We start from the raw sequence: 22,457 nt of genomic DNA on the forward strand, positions 1-22,457 counted from the left end.
CAGAGGTCTGGGCCAGTTGGAGCTCATGGAGGAATTTATGTAACCTGACAAGCCAGACGAACAGTTTCATATATCCGCCACGGAAATATTTCACAAGTCCATCTGGGTAGCAGCTCCTCAGATTTGTTTTCAGAGGCGGGAAAATAAAATCCGCAGCTGGTGATTGGACAACCAATCTGATTGACACACTCACCACAGACCAGTACACATCAAGCCAGGGTATGACGTAGCTTATGTGAGCCGATGCTTCTAAGAAACAATAGATGAACAACTGCTGAATCAGGAGAAACAGCTGTGAAAAAGGTGTTAGACGACAGCTTCCATTTTTATAAATTTAACTTAAGAATCAAAGGAACGCTGACAAGTACGAAAGTCTGCTGACGTCACGTCTGCGCCCACAGCTCCCGCCTCTCTTCCCTGATTGGCCGGTCAGAATTTAGCCGAGTGAAACCGTTGGTAATTGGAGCCTGGAGAGATGGACCTGCAGGAGTTCAGAAACCAAATCAGGCAGGTCCGTCTGTTCTGCAAGGTTAGAATTTATGAGGGACACCAAAAAGGAGTGAGTTACAGTAATCAACAGGGCTGGGATGATATGCTGTTCTCCACATTCACTTGGATTATGATTTGATTTAAATGGTGATTCTTCAATAGTTATGATTGTTGCCATTTTTAGTTTTTAGTTAGCTTTTTTAACAGCAGGTTATGTGAAAAGGTTAAATGATGATGATGATGTCTACAGGCTATACCAGGAGCCATACTTTCCCATGAAATGAACATCACGTGAGTTAGAGAGAAACATTTCACCCCCTGCTGGAGAAAAGTAGGAACTTTTGTCCAATCCAGTTTATAAACAAAGACTGAAATGAAGAATATGAATCAAATTTTGATATTGTCAAACAAAAAATCCAGATTTATAGTAAAAGCATTTTTTCCTCCACCCTCGGTAACCAGTGCAGGAGGCGGCGAGGCTGCGGACCAGGACAGCAGCAGAGTGAGGGCTGAAAGAGGGACGGAGACCATTGATGTTTGGTTGATGGAAATATGCAGACCAAGTTATGTTACTGGAGTGAGTGGAAAGACAGTGAGCTGTCGAGGACGACACCCAGACTCTTTTCCTGAGGGGAGGGGGACACTGAGGAGCTGGCTACAGTCAGGGATAAACTGTTACCTCTGGATAATGTGGGTTTGGTACCAACCAAAAGGAGTTCTGTTTTATCACTGCTGATTTTGAGGAAGTTTGAGGTGAGCCAGGCTCTGATGTTTACAGAGTCAGAGAAAACAAGATTATTTGGGTCTTTACAGATTGTTCAGGATGCCCTGAAAAGGGCTGGCTGAATGAGTTAGTCTTTGTTATTTTTTTATAACGCATTAATTTGCAGTGTAATTACTCTAATTGCCATGTCAAAGTGACAGCTCGAGTTTAAACATCCTGTCATCTCAGGTCATCTACAGACAAACACACCAATCAGAAAAGCTTTAGTCACGGCTGCAGATTGAAGAGCTGATCCTCTGAAAACATTGTATTCCTCTTCACAGGCTTGTTGGTGGTTGTTTGTTACTCACATGGCTCGGTCTCTTTGTAATAGCGATGTGCACCGGCATCCTCCAGCCTCCTCTGGTTAAGACGTACCAGCCGCTGCTCTGAGCCTTCAGTCCACTCAGTCACATTGATAGCTCTGGGGTTCAAAACTGGGGTGATGGTCACTGTTAATCCATCTAAACGCTGCCCAAACACACAGGATCCTCCACACCTGCACCAGCTGATGAGTCCTCTGTGACGGTCTCTGAAGAGGACGCTGAGACTTCCTCCTGTAATCCCTGTTAGCTCCTGATGATCCACAGAGGGCGGGCCTGATCTGAGGGAAAACACATGAGGTTCACTTTAATGCTGAGGCCAGACATCCATCAGTCCTGTCTGAGAGGACGACTGTGTGTTCATTACACCCATAGATTAATGACTCCAACATTTACTGACACTTCATGTGATGTTCAGAGTCAGGGACCAAGCAGTAAGGACACAACAAAGAAGTTTCTTTGTTTGAAAAAGTGGCTTCTTTTTTATTTCACCCAACAAAAAAAGAACTGTAAAAATCAAACTGCTAACAATTCGGCCTATAAAAGAGTCAATTTAATATAACTGAACTCAAACCAAACATAAGGTGCGAACATAACAAACAGACCTAACACAATGAAACATTAGGACAACTTATATAGTGGTTTGGCCAAACCAATTCAAACACAAGGGGAAAACATAACAGGACAATGTGCAACCTAATACAAAACTAAACTAAGAAACCCTAAATCCCCCCCCGTGACATCGGAGCAGTTGGAATCTTCCAATTTGCCAGCCTCCAGCATAAAAACATTGGCTGCCCTTGGCCCCGCCTTTTGCTCCCTCCAGGAAGTGCCCTTCCCCAGCAGCCAGGTAACTCAAAAGAAAAGAAAGATGGTTAGTGCAACAGAAATGTGTCTAATTTTGCATTGTACAAATGTGCGCGCTAAATTTAAACAATGCAAAACTAAATTCTGAAATAAACTAATGTTAAAGCAACCTAATGTGTCAGTGGTTTATTGCAAAGAAAAGGTGTGGTTAACTAACTGAGGAATGAATTGAGTGGAGCTGTTACCCCTGTGTGGCCCTGGCCATCACATTCAGATATTCTGAAAAGTCACATCTTTCACTGTTTTCCCCCAGTATCATCATTCAATAAGACCTGATGATGTTTCAACAATAAATATATCCGTGTGTGTGTGTGTGTGTGTGTCTTAGAGACTGAGATGAGCAGAAACTGAGAAGAATCTATCGTCTTTAAAGTATCGATGGGCAACTTTAACTTTAACCACCAGACTCCTGCTGAGGCAATCTTTGTTTTTTCAGACCCCAAAGTGTTTAAAGACAGCTCATGTCAATAATAAAAGCCTTTCCTTTGGTAACCAAAAGCTGAAAACTTTTCCCTGTATCTTTCCCATGACCCATCTCCACAGCAGACCAGTGATAATGAGCTCCAGCAGTGTTGGCAGTGAAGGTCACGATGAAGACTCTTTCCTGTTTGTTATCAGAGACTGAAAACCCTCCTGAACGGCTTGTTGTTTTACTTCTGACTTTGGAGGAGCAGGTTCCCCAATGGTATCCTTCACACAAGTATTTGACATGGTCTGTGTAGGTGGACTCGTAGAGACATGGGACAGACGCGGAGCCTCCAGCCTTCACACACACTTCAGCCACTGTCGTTAGACTCTGACTTCCTGAAATGAAACCCAGGAAAATGTTCAATGACATTCAAAGGGATGAAATCCAAGTGATCCAAAGACGAGAAAACACAGAGACAAAGCAGCCCCTGGCTGACCTGAGAGTCCAGAGAGGATGAGAAGAGCGCTGAGACGAGTAGCCATGTTGGCGAGTGAGCGGCGTGAGACTGAACAGAGCATCATGGCTCGGTGATAATGATTGGTTCTTCCTCATCTCACCTCATAAGAAGGTTTCCCCTGAAAGGATGTCCTAACCTCAACCCCTCTCCTCCCCTCTGCTCTCTGATGGTGTGTTCAGACCAGTCCAAGTGGTTTCAGTCTGCTCGGTTTGAGCTTCCACCAGAACCGTCTGCTTCAGGAGAACTCATTTTAAAGACAGGGTTCTTCAGTAGAGCTCAGGTACCGCTTTTTCAGAATGAATCATGTTGGTGTTCACGGCAGTGTGCAACAAGGAAGAGGTTGTGAAACCATGAATGTGACAGACAAAGAGAATTTTTAAAACCTGTGAAACTAAAAGATAAAAGAAGGAGCCAGACTTGAAACAGATGTTCCTCTTTCCCGTGAAGTCAGTGTTGTTTTCTCATGAAGCAGGTTTCGTTGATCTGAATCCTTCATTTACACCAGTGACTTTAAGACAGGTCTGAAGCTCAGCCTGTCAGTCTGTCTCTGGTCTGCAGGTTTCTCCATAAAGAGTCCTGAAGCTCTATGGTTCCTTCAGGAACTGGGACATGTGCTGAAACATGTGAGTGGAAACTTTTGGTGTTAAAGTGTTAAAGATTTTTTGACACTTCACAGAAACATGTTTGTGCTGTTCGTGATGAATGCAAAGTCTTGATGGTTGAAACTGCTGAGTAAACCTTGCTTTCTGGAGTGACAGTGAAATATGTGGATGTTTAATTCATTACTGTTTGCATTTTTAGTTTGCAGAACTTAAGACGTTTTTCTTTTTTAGCTGCAAGAATCTACATCTCTGCAGAGCAGTGGTGTCTTTGCATTGAGCGCCCCACAGCACGGCCCCACCAAGAGGTGTCACTTTGAGTTGATTCGTGATTGAGGAGCAGCTGAGGCTGATGGGAAATACACACATTTGTACCAGGGCTGAGCAGCGGCACATTCATGTATACTGTTGTGCAGGAGTCACCAACCTTTTGAGACGGAGGGCCACCTCACAGGAAATGAGTGGAAATGAAGGGCTACTCACCTGATAAAAACTTTCTGAACAAAACTTCACAGATCACTTTTTAAAAACAATAATCATAGTAAAAGTGGTGATACTACGTGAAGACTGCTCACAGGTCAATGTTTATGAATTCACAATTATTTTTAATGACTTCCAGCTGTGGCCCCCATCCCCCGGGCCACGTATCGGTACTGGTCCATGGGTCAGTTGGTACTGGGCTGCCCATAAAAAAAAAAACTCAACTTGTATTATTTCAGTTTGATTTATTATCTGATGCTGAACGATGTTTCATTCTGAAACATGACTCACTCTTGATGCCAAATACCCAAGCTAGCAAAATGGACAAAAAACAAACATCTTTGGCAACTTTCTCTAGGCAGGGTAAAAGAGCCTGTGAGGAGACCGAAGAAAAGCCGGTCCATGAAAATATAGATTGACATGAAACCAGTCCATGGCACAAAAAGGTGGTGGCCCCCTGATTTACAGAACGATGATGGTTGTAAGGAGCTCCACTGTGACCAGTGCTTTTTTGAACATGCCTCGCGGGCACCTTGAGTGGTTCTTGTGGGCACCCAGGTGCCCACGGCAATAGTTGGTGACCCCTGCTCTGGGGCATAAGATGAAGTACAAGCTGTTAACACTTACTGACGTTTTCTCCAAGGTTTTACAGCAAAGCATTTTTGTTGTGATGGCTGTGATGGCTGTAACCATCAGTGAGGAGGGAACACAGTGAATACGAGACCCCGCTGCACACTGAGATGTTACACAGAGGGCACAGACTGTCTGTGCTCTAAATGACACAGACCAGCTGTTCATGCTCCAGGACAATTACCTGCTGTCTTCACCGTCCTAATCCTAACACATCAACACATCTCATTTAAATAATATCAACACTAAATGCACTGTTAAAATCACCAAGTGCATGGGCCTATGCTGTGTGGAGCACAGACAGCTCGTCCGTGCAGTGTAGCATAGATAGATACAGCCCTGTGTCATCCCCAGTGTAACAGCTCAATGTTCAGCAGGGTCTTATATCCCCTGTGATTCCTCCTCACTCATAGTTACTAAACACCATCAAAAAAACAACAACAACAAAAAAAGATGTCTGTGGACGTAGATTTTCAAGTTGAAAAACTTTTTAAAGTTGAGATGATGCCAACTTCTAACTGTGTAATCACGACAGCTTCAGTAATCTTTTGTCGTACCTACTTAAAATGAAATGTTGGAACAACAAATGTGCAAAACCACTTCTTACAGTGTAGTGATCTCAACAACATGTGTCTAAGATCAGGAATGTGTACTGCGTGTGTGTGTGTGAGGTCGTGTTGTTTGGAGTCTTAGCATCTGATCCTGATTATGCATGCCTTCGTCTGCCAAGGCAGCACCACTGAAGCCCCGGAGGGAAAACAAGACCAGAAAACAGGCTAAAACATGTAACTGCAGAGAAGCAGGAGGGCAGAGCTGTTCAGAGTTTTAAACCTTTCTGCACTTTAAGTCAAGATGCATCCACACCCAAACTGGACCGGACAAACAGGTTTCTTGGTCACAGTAATAATGTTTGGTATCGTGTTGGCTGGAGCTCCGTCATCAGAGGCAAACATGGAGGGAGAGATGGCTGCATCTGAGGTGAGTAAAGAATGATTCAGACTTCTGAGCACCACTATGAAGAGGTTTCCCTCACCTTTTCTCTAGACCCAGATTTCACCCTGACTCCAGGTGAGTCCACCTGTGTCAGGCTGGTCAGAGTGGAGTGGTGGAGTGGGGTGTGTTTTCCTAGTAACAGGAGTAAATCCTTCATCTTCATTTGGTTTATGCTTTGCATATCATTGTGTAAACAACCGTTCTACCAAACTGGTTCAGATTCAGAGTTGAAATTTGCACTTTTGGGAAAAACTGTTAATACATTTATGTTACTGTGGATCTAAGGGGCACATGTAAAGTAAAGAACAATCAGCTTTTACATTAATGGAGTTAACGTAAGTTCATGCAGGACACAGAAGTCATACGCCCAGCTGTGACCAGCTGACAGGCTGATGTTCTAACCTACCCCTCTCAACCAATCACAGCGTGTGTCTAACAACAAGGCAGTGAGTTTAAATCACGTCTTCACTCTCAGTTATTACTGCTACCTCATTATTGCTCAGCTGCTGCTGTCACGCATACTAAGGTACGAAAACGTTGGTTTTGTGTTTGCTTGTCTGCTCGCTTACCTTCTCTTCTGTGGCGATGTCTCATCTGGAGCTTCAGTTTGAAGATGAGTGTATTAGTGAGTCTTCAGTCGAGGAAGAAGAAAGGCCCAAAGCAAGTGGCAGTGTTCGTCGTAGCTCTAGACTGGCAAGTAAAAATCAGCCTTCTATCAAAGGATGGCCGGTGCCCAAGCATCACATGGTCTTGTGTTTTGGGTAATTTCACTCTTCATGCGGCGCATGTGCCAGGCCTCGATAATAAAATGATTGATGCTTTATTCCGATTTAAATTCCAGGAGTTCAGGGACCTCTGCCCCTGCGCAGCACCCCAAGGCTTGCAGTGCCCACCGTTCAGCCAAACTGTCCTCGATTAGAGGGCCCCCTGCAGTCTTATTTGTACTCTGCAACACATTACATGCATCAAGGACTGGCAATACCAACTTTAAAAATGTATGATTCTGCATGGTTTCACTTTTCTTCTTTCTGTTCTTCATTCTCGGTTGCTGTAGTTCCAGTTAACATTCCCATGATTTGTGCCTTTATGGTTCACTGTTTTGAAATCAGGAAAATACAGCCATATCAATCAATCAATCAATCAATCAATCATTCAATCAATATATATATATATATATATATATATATATATATATATATATATATATATATATATATATATATATGTGTATATATATATATATATATATATATATATATATATATATATATATATATATATATATATATACATATATATATATATATATATAGACAAAGAAATTGATAAAAAAATAAATAAACATGGAAATAGAATTTATATCAATAATGTTTTTTTTTGGCTGACACTGCCATGATAAAATACACCGAGTAAAGTTATTTAAATGAAGGGGTGGTCCTAAGTGTGTCTTGGGTTGAACTGTTTCCCTATTAATGGATCCACTAGTGAGTGCAGAAATGGCCTAGATGTGACTGGATGTAAAGTTTTATTTTACTCAAGTTGCGCATAACTCTAGTCGTAATGTAAACACCAGCAAGGCACAATTTTACTTTATCAGATTGTCAGAACTCTTGCTTTAAATTTTGCGATAAATTGTAATGGAGACGCAGGTATTGAGAGTCATGTGAAGAATTCCTTTAACTGTTGCTGTTAAAAGTCACATCTAGCTCATTTCTGCACTCACTTGTGGATCAAGCAATAGACAAACAGTTCAAGCCAAGACACACTTAGGACCGCCTCCTCATATGAATAAGTTTTCCTTGTGTGTTTCATGCTGGCAGTGTCTGCCAAAAAATAAATATATAAATAAAAAATTACATTACAGCAGAGCACTTTTATTATTTCCTTGTTTATTGATAACTTGTTTTTATTTTCACTTGTATTTATTTTTGATTTGGGGATTTTTGGTCCTCTATACCTGAGAGCCTCTGTAAGAAGCTTGTTCCTGCACACAGGAGACAGGCTGGTTGACACGGGCTCTGACACGGGCATCAAGCTACATCAAGCCTTGGTCTTCTCTGACTATCTGAACTGAACTTGTGGTCTTCTTTCTGTGTTTGCTTCAGAAATCTGTCCATGAGTCTCGCAGTGTGTGCGCAGGTGAACAGGAGTACGTTCAGGAGAGGAAAAAACACATCCTGGAGTCTCTAAAAAATCTGGAAATCAACTGTTCAGAAGTAAGAAATTAAAGTCTCACTATGAGACAAATCGTCCTCTCTGTCACTTTTTATCCATTGTTTTTAAAGTCTTTCCCTTCACTGCATGATATCCTGGATGGACGCCCTGTGGGGAAGTTTAAGGAGCACCTCTTTCAGCTCAAGGACCCTCTTTACCTTAGGACGCGGTCACACAGGTCCTCCAAACCGTGCCGTGCTTAAGCACGATTGCCCCCCTGCAGCGCCGATCCACAGCTGGAGAGTACGGCCGGCGGTCACACTACCCCATTATGAACCAGACTTTAGCGGGTATCAGACACGCGCACAGCCTGCCTTCGTCATCGTGAAGCATTTGTTTACATGAAACGCGATCTCATCAGAGTCAGCACAATGAGACACAGAGAGCACTGCTACAACTTTAGAGACTTTTGGGCTTGTAATAAGTAGTTTTCGCCCGACACGGCCCTCTAACACCCCTCTAACACCCCACTTTGTTTAAAATGATTGTCGAGAGATGCTCTAGTGGTGATTATACGTAATGGATCAGACGCGCTGTCTGCGTGGAATGTGCTTGTGCATGAAGTAAACCGTGCCAAAGCCCACCTCTTCAAAGCGTGCCGAAGCACGGAAGGGAATCGTGCTTGAGCACGGCACAGTTGTGGTCACACTGGCCTTTCCAAACGGGCTTTACGGCTGAAGCGTGCTTAGGCACGGTACGATTGGCCAGTGTGACCACGTCCTTACTCTGCAACCACAGTTTTAAATCTCTCTGTAAAGTTTGACAGTGATTTTAAATTGGATCAAAAATAAATTCAGTTGGTACGTTCAATTTTTTTCAGCTTAAATCAGTTTTCTTTTATTATGACTTTGAGCGAGTGACTCATACTTTTGTTTCCTCACAGTTGGACTTCTGTAATGCTCTGTACTTTGGTGTAACTCGGGCGTCTCTCACACACTTACAGCTGAAACACACCAGAGAGGTTTTGTTCAAGTCAGTGTGTCAACTTACACTGGATCAGTTCTGTTTCAGTCCGTCTGCGCGGCTGCTCCGTCATGCTACACATAACCTACAGCCATCCTATCTTTGCTGGACACGGAGCTGTGATGCATAAATGCAGCGTAGGGAAGACTAAGCAGGACAGGAAGTCATGACCGGGAACTACCTAAAAACACCCAGAGACTTCCAAAGTAAAACAAACCATGTTAAAATCAGTTTGTATTTAGCTTGACTACGATGACAAACAGACATGATGAGCAGAGTCAGACCAGGAGCCAACAGGTTTGAGGTTTTACAGCCCAACATGGATGAAGAGAGACTGATGGATGGAGAGGGAAGAGCAGGAACTCCTGGGTCTGTGACTCCAGCTGTCTGTCAGTCAGCCTGTCAGACTAAACACGCAGCCGGACAAACGCAGTCAAGACGCAGCACAACAGAGTCGGACTGCAGACAGATCTGGTGTTTTTTAGGTGTTACAGTTAGTCCAAAATGCAGCTGCTCGTCTGTCAACAGGTACACGAAAACACAACCACACTGGCTCCCTGTTTATTCCAGAATTCATTTTATAATGTTGGTTGTTTTTAAATCTTTAACTGGATCGACACCTCAGTATATCTCTGACCTTTTACATGTCTACACTCCCTCTCCATCCCTGAGGTCAGCTGATCACCTTCATCTCGTTGTCTCAAAAACCTGTTTAAAATCCTGAGGAGAAGGAGCGTGCTCCGGGGTGGCTCCCAAGTCAGGGAATGATCTGCCTTTGGAAACGTCAACGCCCCCACCCCATCAACTTTTAAATCACCTCTCAAACTCATTTCTTCGGCTTTTAATTCAGAATGAGAGTTGTGTGATCTCTGTCCCTTGATGCCTTTTATGGTCTTAACCCTGTGTTTTAGGGCTCTTAGTTTTTTCTTATTTTGTTTGCTCAAAAACATCTCAAAAACAAGCCTGGGTGCATAAGGCCTCAGTGAAATGAACTTAACCTCATGACAGATTTGAAGGCGAGTTTCATTAACTAATCTTGATTTTTGAGGTTATTTATGAATCACTGGGCTTAAAGAGCAAAGTTTAAGCTTCCCCACCAGATAGATTAATCCAAAGGGTCCGTAGTTCTCACGACACTGATGATCACGACATGTCCAGGCTGAAATGGAGCAGGTCTGTAAATTTGATAATCCCTCCAGGACTCGGTGCCCCACATCGCTCTGCTGGCTTCGGGAGGGGGTCAGAGGGCTGCAGTGGGCCTTGTGGGTTCCCTCCATCAGATGGAAAAAGACCATCTGTTGGACTCTGTGCTCTACCTGGGAGGAGTTTCTGGATCCACATGGTAACTATGACCTCTCTCAAACACATCTACATTGGCAGGTGTGTAACGGAAAAGCCACCTGTCCCTATGTCCTGTCTCCTCTGTCAGGGCCATGGCCTTTCTGTACAGCGACCCCGAGTGGAGCGTAGACATGGACAGAACCGTGAACAGGCTGCTGGATGCTGAGGTGGAGCTGCAAGACGCTCTGGCCTGGCTGGGCGAAAGAGCAAAGGAGGAGCACTTCTCCCTCACGGATATCTGGGGTGTGTTGACCTCTGCTGGGATCATGAAACAGGTTCGAAGAGAAAACTACACACACACACACACACACACACACACACACACACACACACACACACACACACACACACACACACACACACACACACACACACACTCCTTTAAGACACTGTCCTGTATGTGCAGTCCTGATCTTCTGTTTCATCAGATGGACCTGCGCAATCTTTCTGATGAGGCCAACAGAAACACAACCAACCCCTATCCTGTATACTGTGCCATCGAGAAGTACTGCTACGCAGAGGGGCCCATAGAAGGTACACCGTGTGTCCTCTGCACTTTTAGCTACTGACTGAGGATGAGAGTGTAACAGCTTCTCTGTCCATCAGGAAAGTGGTTTGAGGTGAGTCCCCACGAGGCTGGATTCACAGAGTTGGGTCTCTTTGTCGAAACGTCTCTTCTGGGCAGCAAGTTTCAGAACGGAGAGCTGATGGAGAAGATACCTGAGATGGACATGGTCAAACTCCAAGGTGTGTTCAGTGGCAGGTGGCTGAAGTTACACTGCTCAAAACAATAAAGGGAACACTTAAACAACACAGTGTAACTCCAAGTCAATCACACTTCTGTGACATCAAACTGTCCACTTAGGAAGAAACACTAACTGACAATCAATTTCACATGTTGTTGCGACAACAGGTGGGAATTATAGACAATTAGCAAGACACCCCCAATAAAGGAGTGGTTCTGCAGGTGGTGACCACAGACCACTTCTCAGTTCCTGAGCTTTCTGGATGATGTTTGGGTCACTTCTGAATGCTGGCGCTGCTTTCACACAGTGGTAGCATGAGACAGAGTCGACAACCCACACAAGTGGCTCAGGTAGTGCAGCTCATCCAGGATGGCACATCAATGTGAGCTGTGGCAGGAAGGTTTGCTGTGTCTGTCAGCGTGGTGTCCAGAGTATGGAGGCACTACCAGGAGACATGCCAGTACATCAGGAGACGTAGAGGAGGCCGTAGGAGGGCAACGACCCAGCAGCAGGACCACTACCTCTTCCTGTGTGCAAGGAGGAACAGAAGAAGCACTGCCAGAGCCCTGCAACATGAGCTCCAGCAGGCCACAAATGTGTATGTGTCTGCTCAAAAGGTCAGAAACAGATTCGTGAGGGTGGTGCGAGGGCCCGATGTCCACAGGTGGGGGTTGTGCTCACAGCCCAGCACCATGCAGGACGTTTGGCATTTTCCAGAGAACGCCAAGATTGGCAGATTGTCCACTGGCGCCCTGAGCTCTTCACAGATGAAAGCAGGTTCACACTGAGCACATGTGACAGACCTGACAGAGTCTGGAGACGCCGTGGAGAACGTTCTGCTGCCTGCAACATCCTCCAGCATGACCGCTTTGACAGTGGGTCAGTAATGGTGTGGGGTGGCATGTCTTTGGGGGGCGCACAGCCCTCCATGTGCTCTCCAGAGGTAGCCTGACTGCCATTAGGTACCGAGATGAGATCCTTGATCCCTTGTGAGACCATATGCTGGTGCAGTTGGCCCTGGGTTCCTACTAATATAAGACAATGCTAGAGTTCATGTGGCTGGAGTGTGTCAGCAGTTCCTGCAAGACGAAGGCTTTGATGCTATGGACCGGCCCGCCCCTTTCCCAGACCTGAATCCAACTGAGCCCTCATCAGGAGCATGCCCAGAAAAAGAAAGCGTGAAAGAGGGGAAGAAAATATCAAGTTCTTTTGGTAAAATTAATAAAATGTAGTTCAAAATAAGTAGGAGTGGTGAAGGCTGCACGCTCAGCCACATTTCCAGTTGAGCCATTCCGGTCCAGTAGTTGGCGGTAATGCGTGTTATGGTTGGATTGCCGACCGTCTCACACAACAAAACGTCAGAAAAAGAAAGAACAGAAGAGGAGACTTGTCCTCCTGGAGTCGTATGAACGCGGATCGTTTTCACGCCGTCCTCATGTAAACGCGGGTGGCTTTTGAAAGCGCAAAGGAAGAATCTTTGCGGGAGTCTCTGTGTAAACGGGGCCTAATGCTGCTGGTGGTGTCGTCCATTGTTTTGTTCGTTTCCTCATCCAGGATTTAAGATGAAAGAAAAAATCAAATGACTAAAGTCTGTCCTCCTCAGAGATCAGGTCTGTACCTCACTGACAGCCTGACGGTACTCCTCTGATTGACATGACAGGTCACTTTAACTCATGGTCATGTGGTCACATTCCTGCTCTGCACAGCCCACAGATCTGCTCCTACCAACACACACACACACACACACGCACACACACACACACACACACACACACACACGCACACACACACACACACACACACACACACACACACACACACACACACACACACACACACACACACACACACACACACACACACACACAGGCAGAAACAAACACACACACACACACACACAAACTCACACACACAAAGCTTCTTGTCCCTCCTGTGTGTCAGAAAACAGTCACAGCACATATCTTCTGCACGGTTGGATTGTTACCCTGTGTGTTCACATCTCCTCCTCTCCAAACCCTGCAGGTGTTCTGGGTTCAGCGTTAGCTCATGAAGAAATGGTCAAAGAGTTCATCCCTCATTGGCTGAACCGTACGTCACAACAACCGCAGCACAATTTCCCACATCATGACCTGATCTAATCTAACTGATCCGTTGTTGAACGAGGAAGAAGTCATCACCTTAGGGTCTGTGTGTTTCAGTGCCTGGACACGTGAACTCTGCCGGTGAAGAGTACCTGCGTTTTTACATGGCCCTGGATAAACTCATCGCCCTGACCAGATCCACCATCAAGAATCCCAGTGCTCTGTCTGAGCTGGACAAGCTGCAGAAAGTCTTAGCAGACGCTGGTAATGACATGAGCTGACCTCGGCAGCTGCATCCAGCTGCTGGGCCGCTGAATAATTCACAGGATCCAAGCTTCTGGATTCAGACAGAAACAGCAGCTGTTCAGTTTGACCTCTGTTTTTATCCAGGGCAGCAACAAATGTCTTGCAGACTGTTTTGAATTATCTTCTAGACAAGAGTAACCAAGCTGAGTATCCAGATCAGGAATCTTTGAGCTTTGACGACAAGAAGAGCACCTTCCAGCGGTGGAGTCTGAATCTGTTGGCTCTGGTGGAGACCTGGAGCCAGAGTCTGGAGGAGGGAGCTTTTAAAACACACGGTCAGTTTAGAACAAGGTGTGCTGAGCAAACACAGAAGCAGTCATTCAGTTTACATGAAGTTTAACTCGTTTCTGTTACAGTGACTTTCATAACGGAGCAGGTCCTTCCTCTGATTGTGAAGTGGGAGTGGGGGACCACCAACAACTTTCTCTACAGATACGAAAGTAAGAAGACAAACCTCCCAAAGTTTCTCACTGTTCAGGTAGTTACAGGGGAATGAAGCCTGTCATATAGACCAACTTACTGTTTCTGGATAGTTACGGCAGCACGGCATCGTCAGAAGTGCTGAGGAGTACAATGGTTTGTCAAGCAACGTCAGGGAGTTAACCACCAAAAAACACATTTTTTTACCTGAAAAACAACAATCTGATGGATGGTCAACGACTCAGAGGTTTGTGAGGAATCAGTGAGAAATCAGTGAGAAATCAGTGAGAAATCAGTGAGAAATCAGTGAGAAATCAGTGAGCAGAGGGAAACATCGACAAGTGGACAGATGCCATTAGTGGAGAAAAACAGCGTGTACCCACAGTTCTTCAGTTTCATTCAGTAAACCCTTTTGTCCAAAGTGACATACAACACAAGCAAGGATTTGGACAGAAGGAAAACCGAGTTAGTGTGACAACTGTGCTACAAGTTATTCAGCTGCAGGTGCTGCCTTAAAGAGCAAGAAAAGGTTGTTTTTTTTCTTTCCCCCATGTAGAAAAATTTAGCCATAACTAACAACAATTTACCGCTGCAAATATGTAGTTCAACCTTCAACAACATTTAATGATCAGAGCTAAATATTGACTAGACGCCAGGTCTGAGACCTCCTGACTCCTTCTCCCCCTGAGGACAAAGAGAAGGGTCAGAGTAAGGACCTATGTTCCCTGAACAAATGGGTCTTCAGACATCTCTTAAAGTAGAAAGAGACTCTGCGTGGATCGTATAGAGTTAGGGAATTCAACAGAGGAGAAGAGTCTGGCGAGAGGTTTAGAACTGTGCTGGGCTGGGAGCACCAGGCGTCTTTCACAAGCATAGTGAAGTGGACCAGAAGGAGGGTAGACCTGGATGAGGGGTCCCAGGTAGGCAGGAGCCGTTCTTGTCAGTGTTTTGTAAGCCAGAGGAAGAGCTTTGAATTTGATTGGAGCTGCCACTGGAAACCAGTGAGGAGAGATCAACAGCTGGGTGACGTGCGGTTTTGGTCTGGTTAAAGACCAGATATGCTGCAGCATTCTGGGTAATCTGCAGAGGGTTAAATAAACATGCAGGGAGGCCTGCTAGGAGGGAGCTGCAGTACCCAAGACATTGAAGAGTTTAAACAGACAAGTCACTCAATGCTTGTGACTTCATTATCCGTGGACACTTACCAGACTGTGACATATAAAGACATGAACTGGAAACCAGAAACCCTACCAACCAAAAGAGTAAACCGTAGAATAAAATCTGTTTTTGTAAACATATTGATTTACTAAAACTTACCCTTTATAGTGAGTCCATGTTTGGTCATGACTTCAGCCCAAACCAACTGTTTCATTAAATCCACAAAGTAAAAACTGGATTTAGAATATCAGCAGTTAATGTTTATTTGTGGTCACACCTGGTTAAATGAGGTTGAACAACACATTTTATAACAGCCGCAGAACTCCCTGGTGTTTCAGTGTAAAGTGTGACCCAGTTAACTGGTGACTCTGCCCTGTTCAGCTGAGAATCTCCAGTTAACACAGTCACTCTTTGCTCCAAAACAGCAGTAGCTCTGTAACACTCAGAGCTGGATAGACGTTGACTCCATGGTGCAGTATGGTTTCTGACAGCTAACCACAGAACAAACTGACCTTTTTATGCTGCTGACAGATTTAATTTAGTGTTAATAAAACAAGAACTCATCTGAATGAAAGAGGCTAAACGCTGCTTCTGTTGCCAAAATGTGCACACACATTTCTGATGACGTCAGCTGTTAAAATGTTGTGAGTTTTCCTAACCTCAAAACTATTTTCCTGATCCTGAGTCAGTTTGAAATAACCTAACGCTCTGTTACCGGGCAGATTCCAGCATTCCACTCTGCCTCACCTCTAAAGAGAGTTTCCACCTGGTGGACGCAGGGCTGCTGATCAATGTTGCCTACCCGTCATTTCTGGGAGACAAAAGAGACATCGACCTCATCATCGCCCCAGAGTACAGCGCAGGAAACCTGTTCGAGGTACTCTGTGTGTGTGTGTGTGTGTGTGCATGAGCACTTTGACTTATTGAGACAGGTGGAGTTTCAAAGAGATCTGGGTAACATGGTCAAAGACTACACACTTTTTGGCATTTAACAAGCGTTAGTCATCATCTGTAAAGCATTATTCATTAATCACTTTTATAAGGTGTGCTAACAAAAATACCTGTCCCTGGTGTGTCTACAACACCCCCTATTATAAAAGGACTTACCCTCCCCCTTCTTTGCTAGCCCCCTTTTACTGAAGATCTCTCCCAAAGCGAGCTGTTCTGAAAACCCAGCCCGAAATGACGTCACTACGGGCCACACACACCTCCAGAACAGAACCATCATGTCATGTCTGGCGGTTTGTCCCGCCCTCTTCCCACCCTCTTCCTGTGCCCTCCTTCATCAAGCTGTTGTTTACACACTGTGAAGACTGTGGCCGACAGAATGACTACAGTAAGAGGTAAGGCCGGGTCCACCTTCTTAGATCATCTCTGTCCTCCCTTCCCAAGACTTCTGCGTCCTCCTCAAAGAAACCTCCTGAAGAAGCGAGGGGTAGTTCATCCTCTGTCAGTACATCAAACGGTACTCAGTCCACGGGGATGTTAAAATCTCCCTCTTTCATGCCGCTGTATTCAGTCTGAGGCAGGACTTCATCCAGCTGGTCTGCCCGTCACTGACTCGTTCCACCCTAGTCGTCCAAGCCTTCGAGCCCCACCGCCTTGGTTGGGATGCGGCTTTGGTCAACCAGAGGTCGCCCCGAGCAACTGAGCATCCTAACACTCTCAACAGGAATGTGAGTTTTATGGTTCTATTTCTCTTGTCACAACGTCTGCTCTCTGTGGGCTGCAAACTGCTTCAGGGCGGTCATCTCCTGTGCCATCTTCTGGCAGGTGGTTTGATGTTCAGCTTTCAAGGACTTGATGGCTGACTGGTCCTTGGAAGCATTGTTAGCCTTCTGCTGCTGAAGCTCACGCTGGAGCATCTGTAGCACCCGCTCAGCGTGCTGCATACGGGCCTGGTTTGTCTGGCCCTGCTCTGCCATCTTCTGACTCGTGGCGTTTTGCTCTTTCATCATGGCTTCCATGGCGGCCCTGTCCTGGGACACCTTGTTGGTGTGAGCTTGGCTTTGTTTTTGAAGCTCCTGTTGAAGGGTGTCTGCTGTCTGCCTGGCAGAGAGCAGATCAGTCTGGTGCCTCTTGTTTTCCTCCGTGGTCTTCTGGAGGAGAGCTTGGTGCTCGGCTCTGGATGAGGGACGTGTAGGCTGCCTACTCTGCTGATCCTCAAGAGCTTTGTTGTTGCTGGCGCTCTTCTGCTCCTGGAGCTCACGCTGTAGCGACTGTAGCATCTGTTCAGATTAGAAATCTTGAGATTAGCCTGGTAGGTTTGTCTCTCTTCTGCCATCTCCTGAAGCAGGGCTTTGTGTTATTTGGTCATAGCCCCCTTGGTGGCCTGGTCCTGGGCCACCTTGTCAGCATAAACCTGGATTTGTTTTTTAAGGTTGTCCTCCGTCTTCCAGGCCTCATTTGTGTGATTCTAGAGCAGGACTTGTAGCTCACTGTGAGCACCTTTGAACCTGAGCATTGGCATGCTCCAGGACCCAAGCACCCACAGAGAATCCTGAGCACCCGCAGAGAATCCTGAGCACCCACAGTGCAGAGCACCAACGTGAGCTAATCATGTAAATGCAGCGGTCGTTACCTTTTTTAGCGTGTTTAGCTGTAAACTTTAATTTTCTGTCTCCTTAAAGCTCCAGGATGAGCAGTAAGAGCAGAACTGATGGATCATATAATCTGCTGCAGATGCTGATAACTGTCAGACTGACATGTCCTGGTTTACGGCACCAACTTTCAGAGCAGCAGACAGATCTGTTCTTGATGACTTCAAACGCAGCGCTTTGTTCAGCTGTGTAGACTCTGGGGAGCCAGTTTTTAGATTTTTGTAGTCTAAACTGAATTCTCTCTGTCGGCTAGATGCATTGATGGAATGGCTCAAGAAGAGGAAAAATTGTTGGTGTTGTTCATGAAGTTTTCGGGACAACTTGTCCATAGGATGATGCAAAATTCTCTTTTAGGAATCAAAATCCATGGATAGTTTCCTTAATTGTTTTTAGTGCAAGAAATATTATCCCCCATCCACTCTGATCATTAAAGAGACAACATGTGTTGATGTATGTTCTAAGTATGTGTTGCCACAGTTACAAACAAGTGTTTGGGTCAGTGCAATGCTCCAGAGCAATCAGGATATTTGACTGGAACTGTTTTACAAGTGTCCTACAACACTTTTTTTGGACACCCTGCAGCCAATCAGAGCCGAGTATTCACCCAGACCGTGGTTTAAGGTCAAATAGTCCGGTACATATTTCTCTTACGGTTCACTCACTACATTAATCTATTTGAAATATTGTTAAAATAAATCAATGCTGTTTATAGTCATTGAGTTTGATATTTACTAGTTACGGGAAAAGCAGTTTTTTTCAGGATACTTAATCATCAGAGTCAGTTCAGTAAAATGATTTGTTCAAAGGATTCATCCACATTCACTATTCAGTTCTCGCTGCAGCTTGTGAATCATAATCTAATCAGCTGCAACACGACCAAACGCTCAGTTCTGCTCGTGATCACACTGAGGGCAGCTGGTGGTGAATAATCTGCCAATGAGCTGAGAATCCAGTGGGATTAAGCCTCAGTTTGAAAAGTGAAACCTGCCAAACTATCATTACCCCTGACCGCTCTGCTCGTTACGTTCAGGACATAAACCATTCACTGACTGTGACTGAGGAGAGGGGGCATCGGAGCCGGAGCTGCTAGTTACTGTGTTCAGTCAGTGAACACCAGTCAGTGAGTGAACGATGATCAGCCAGTGATTGGTGTGTGGCTGCGCATCCCCGGCCTCCGTCACACGCAAACATGACGGGATATTGAAACAGTCAGCTGAGTCAGATGAAGCTGTAAACATAAGCTGTGTGCAAACTGACAGCAGCTACAAAAAGCAAAGACAGTTTTGGGACACTTAAATGCTGAATGAAATATTTGCTACTTCCTGGATTTTGGAGACGTGAGAGGGAGCTGAAGGGGCAGGTCTGAGCAACACAGGTTTTCTGTCCTTTTGGTTTGGTCATTCTGTAACCCTGACATGACAGGGAGAGGGAGGGCAGGCCTGGGCAGATGGGAGAGAGGGGAACACGGAGGAAGTTGAGAAATGAGCCCAATCTTTTCAGTAAGTGATTCGGTTCAGGCCCTTCACCCAGATGATTCATTCATTTGGAAACGAATCGTTCTAAAACATCACATCACTAGTACTAACTCCCCTCCGTCTTCTTAAAAGCTGACCCTGTGTCTGCATTACTCTGCTATCTCAGTCTATGAGCAAAACCAAAGACAAATTTAACCAAATGTAAATCATTTGCTGCACATTTTTCAATCTGCAAAGTATAAAGCTTGACTAATTAACGGCTGGGTTGTAAACCTCCTCTTTAAAGAGTCAGAACTGTTGTCTCAGATCACCAGAAATGTACATTTTAACCACAAGTCTGTGAAGCGTTAGAGCAAGAGCTTTTTGGTTTTGTGAGAAACTTTCTGAGAAGCTTTCTAAAAAACATCAGAAAAAAATGACCTCTTATTTATTGTCCTTGTACCTGGCTCTCACTCTGTCTGTTAAACCCTTTTTTAAATGCAAAATAAACAAATCAGAATAAAAAAGTCACCCGCCGGCAGTGTCACTCATTGCTCAGACTCTGCTGCAAAATGCGTGAACAATAAAACTTTGTGTGCGCTCTGTTCTCTGCAGACTCTGACTTTGGCCAGAGACTACGCAGCTGAGCTGAAGAAACCCTTTCCAGAGATAGACGAGAAGATCCTGGAAGAGAAAGACTGGCCCAAAGACTGCTACGTGTTTGAGGGCAAAGAGAAGGAGCCCACCATCGTTTACCTGCCGCTCTTCAACAGGAACAACTGCAAAGGTCTGATACAAACCACAAAACTCCATCATGAAGTTACTGTCAAGTCTGACGTGTCACTCATGGCCTTTTATCCTGGTCCAGACGCAGAGGAGGTCAAGGCCAGGATGTCCCAGTTCTCCACCTTCCAGCGCCCCTTTAGTCGAGAGGAAAGCCGTTTTTTGTTAGAGACGGCTGAAGCAAACGTGAGGAACAACAAAGAAACTCTGCTGAAAGAGATCAACAAAGCCGCTGTTCGTAGACGCAACAAGCAGAGGTAAGTCGCTTCCACTTTTCTACCAAGCATAAGAAAGCAACCAAACAGGAATCCACAGCATCAGCTGTTCTCCCTGCTCCCCCCCTCTCCTCCAACAGGACGCCAGGGCTACAGAAAATATCTGAAACCTGTCTTTTTGGTTTGGTGTGACCCAGAACCTGCTCTGACATACAGAGTCTCAACTGTGCATGGATGAAGTATCTTGGTATAAACACAGGTACTACTTCACAACCCTGTACCTGTGTCTGCTGAAATGATGACATACACCACTAATAAAGTTTGTTTCTTAAATGATGAGAGCACTTGAGTTTCTTCTAGTCAGAAAGCGTTTGCTGCACTTGCAGAAACTCTTCTCTTAGAGCTGCATGGTGCAGGCCTGGGAGGTTTTGGACCACAGGTGTGTGACAGATGGGACCCGGGCATGGGGCAGTTTGAAGAGCCCCTGTTCTTCAATAGTTTCCTCAGCGCCCAGTTCAGACCTGCCAATTCCCCGAGGGAACCCTCCCAAAGGATTAATAAAGTTCCTATCTAATCTAATCAATGTTAGACTTTGACAAAGTGGGAGACCCCCCCACAGTGCATTACCATGCTTTCATCATGTCGTGTTTACACTGAAAAAAATGTTTTGTTGAATTAACCTAATTTTATTAATTTTAGCAGTTGCACGCAATATCTTTATCTAGATCTAGATAATTTATTTAATCCTAATGTACATGTTATCTTTAAGTTATTTCAAATTAAAAACGTTTGTTGTTGTAACTCAAATACACATGGTAGGTTTTACTCAAATTTTCTAAGAGTTCACAACTCCAACCCATGTTCATTGAACTAAATTGTATTGTGCTGCCTTGACTGTAATAAACCTTTTGCAATAAACCGTGAGTGAGGAGGGAGTGCAGTGGATATAAGACCCCGCTGTACATTAAGATGTTAACCTGCCAAGGGCACAGGCTTTCTGTGCTTCACATTGCATGGACTTGCTGTCTGTACCCTGTGGCATGGACTGTGTACTTTTTAGCATGTTTAATATTTTATATGTTAATAAACGAGATGTGTTGATGGGCTAAAATTATGATCAGAAATGACAAACTGGGTTTTGTCTTCAGTTATATTCAAATTACCATTACTGAGAGAGTATTTTGATTGGAGCCCTCACTGTCATAGAGCACAGACGGCCAGGCAGCCAGGACAAGCAGCCTATGCTGTGTAGCACAGACAGCCAGCCAGACAGCTAGACAGCCAGCCAGCCAGCGCAGTGGACCACAGACAGGCAGCTGGTCCATGCCATGGAGCACAGACACACTGTCCCTGTGTGGTATCTTAATGTGCATCAAAGTCTCATATCCACAGTGTTCCCTCCTCACCCACGGTTTTTCCTTTTAGGTTTTGCAGATTATTGAGTTGAAACAACCTAAAACTTTGAGTTGGATCGATGCAAAATATTGATTTGAGAAGAATTAAAATATTTAATTTATTTGACCTATTAAGTTGGGTTGATAAAACTTGGTAATTTCACTTCAAAGAACTTAATTTATTTAGGTGTGACCAATTGAAGCAATTCATTTAAGTTGGTCCAACTACTTCTTTTTATTAATTGTATCAACGCAGAATTTCAAATTGATATGGTCCACAAAAATACATTGGAAACCTTAACTTAAATATTGAGATGGATTGATTAAAAAAATTATATCACTTCAACTGATTGACAGATTTTTACAGTGCAGGTTATCCTCTGGCTATGCTCTCTGATGAATAAGGCCTATTGCACATTACTGCCACCTCCTGCTCTGGAGAGGTGTTGCAGATGGGATTCCTTCCTAAACCAATTAGGTTGAGTTAACATAAAGTGATCTAGTTGTTTTAACAATTTTTCACATCATGCTGAAACAACATGATTTAATCATGTTTAACCACTGAACATGAAATTATCTAGTAGAAGCTACATGTTTTATTTATGCTGATTGAACAAACACCAATGTTCCTTTTTTGAGTGTATGAAGGAACCTTTAATTAGTAATGTAGCAATCTGCAGCATCAGCAAAAGAGACCCTGAGACTTAACCCA

The 22,457-nt window shown here is 44.6% G+C and overlaps 1 protein-coding gene across 2 annotated transcripts; it reads left to right on the top strand.

Annotated features, from left to right (window-relative positions):
- The first annotated feature begins 5,816 nt into the window (after positions 1 to 5,816).
- LOC141809638 (cytosolic phospholipase A2 gamma-like) lies at positions 5,817 to 20,654 on the top strand. Of its 2 annotated transcripts, XM_074696753.1 has the most exons (14): positions 5,817 to 6,055; positions 8,176 to 8,286; positions 10,447 to 10,589; positions 10,677 to 10,863; positions 11,017 to 11,122; positions 11,195 to 11,335; positions 13,357 to 13,422; positions 13,533 to 13,679; positions 13,850 to 13,996; positions 14,078 to 14,161; positions 16,022 to 16,176; positions 19,969 to 20,140; positions 20,222 to 20,393; positions 20,492 to 20,654. In XM_074696753.1, the coding sequence occupies exons 1-14, from the start codon at positions 5,930 to 5,932 to the stop codon at positions 20,541 to 20,543; spliced, it is 1,809 nt and encodes a 602-aa protein (XP_074552854.1). In that variant the 5' UTR covers positions 5,817 to 5,929; the 3' UTR covers positions 20,544 to 20,654. The 2 variants fall into 2 exon arrangements, with proteins under 2 accessions (XP_074552854.1, XP_074552855.1); XM_074696754.1 differs by lacking the exon at positions 13,357 to 13,422.
- Positions 20,655 to 22,457: the final 1,803 nt, after the last annotated feature.

This window comes from Halichoeres trimaculatus, unplaced genomic scaffold, assembly GCF_033239565.1.
Source record: "Halichoeres trimaculatus isolate MK-OKI-2021-1 unplaced genomic scaffold, fHalTri1.1 fHalTri1_scaffold_20, whole genome shotgun sequence".
NCBI lineage: Eukaryota > Metazoa > Chordata > Actinopteri > Labriformes > Labridae > Halichoeres > Halichoeres trimaculatus.

What these genes read in the sequence shown, in the direction of transcription:
- LOC141809638 (XM_074696753.1), top strand. Translation starts at nt 5,930, where the DNA reads ATGCATCCACACCCAAACTGGACCGGACAAACAGGTTTCTTGGTCACA. An exon ending in CATCCCTCATTGGCTGAACC is followed by an intron (nt 13,423 to 13,532) that starts GTACGTCACAAC and finishes TGTGTGTTTCAG; the next exon opens with TGCCTGGACACGTGAACTCT. An exon ending in CAACAGGAACAACTGCAAAG is followed by an intron (nt 20,141 to 20,221) that starts GTCTGATACAAA and finishes ATCCTGGTCCAG; the next exon opens with ACGCAGAGGAGGTCAAGGCC.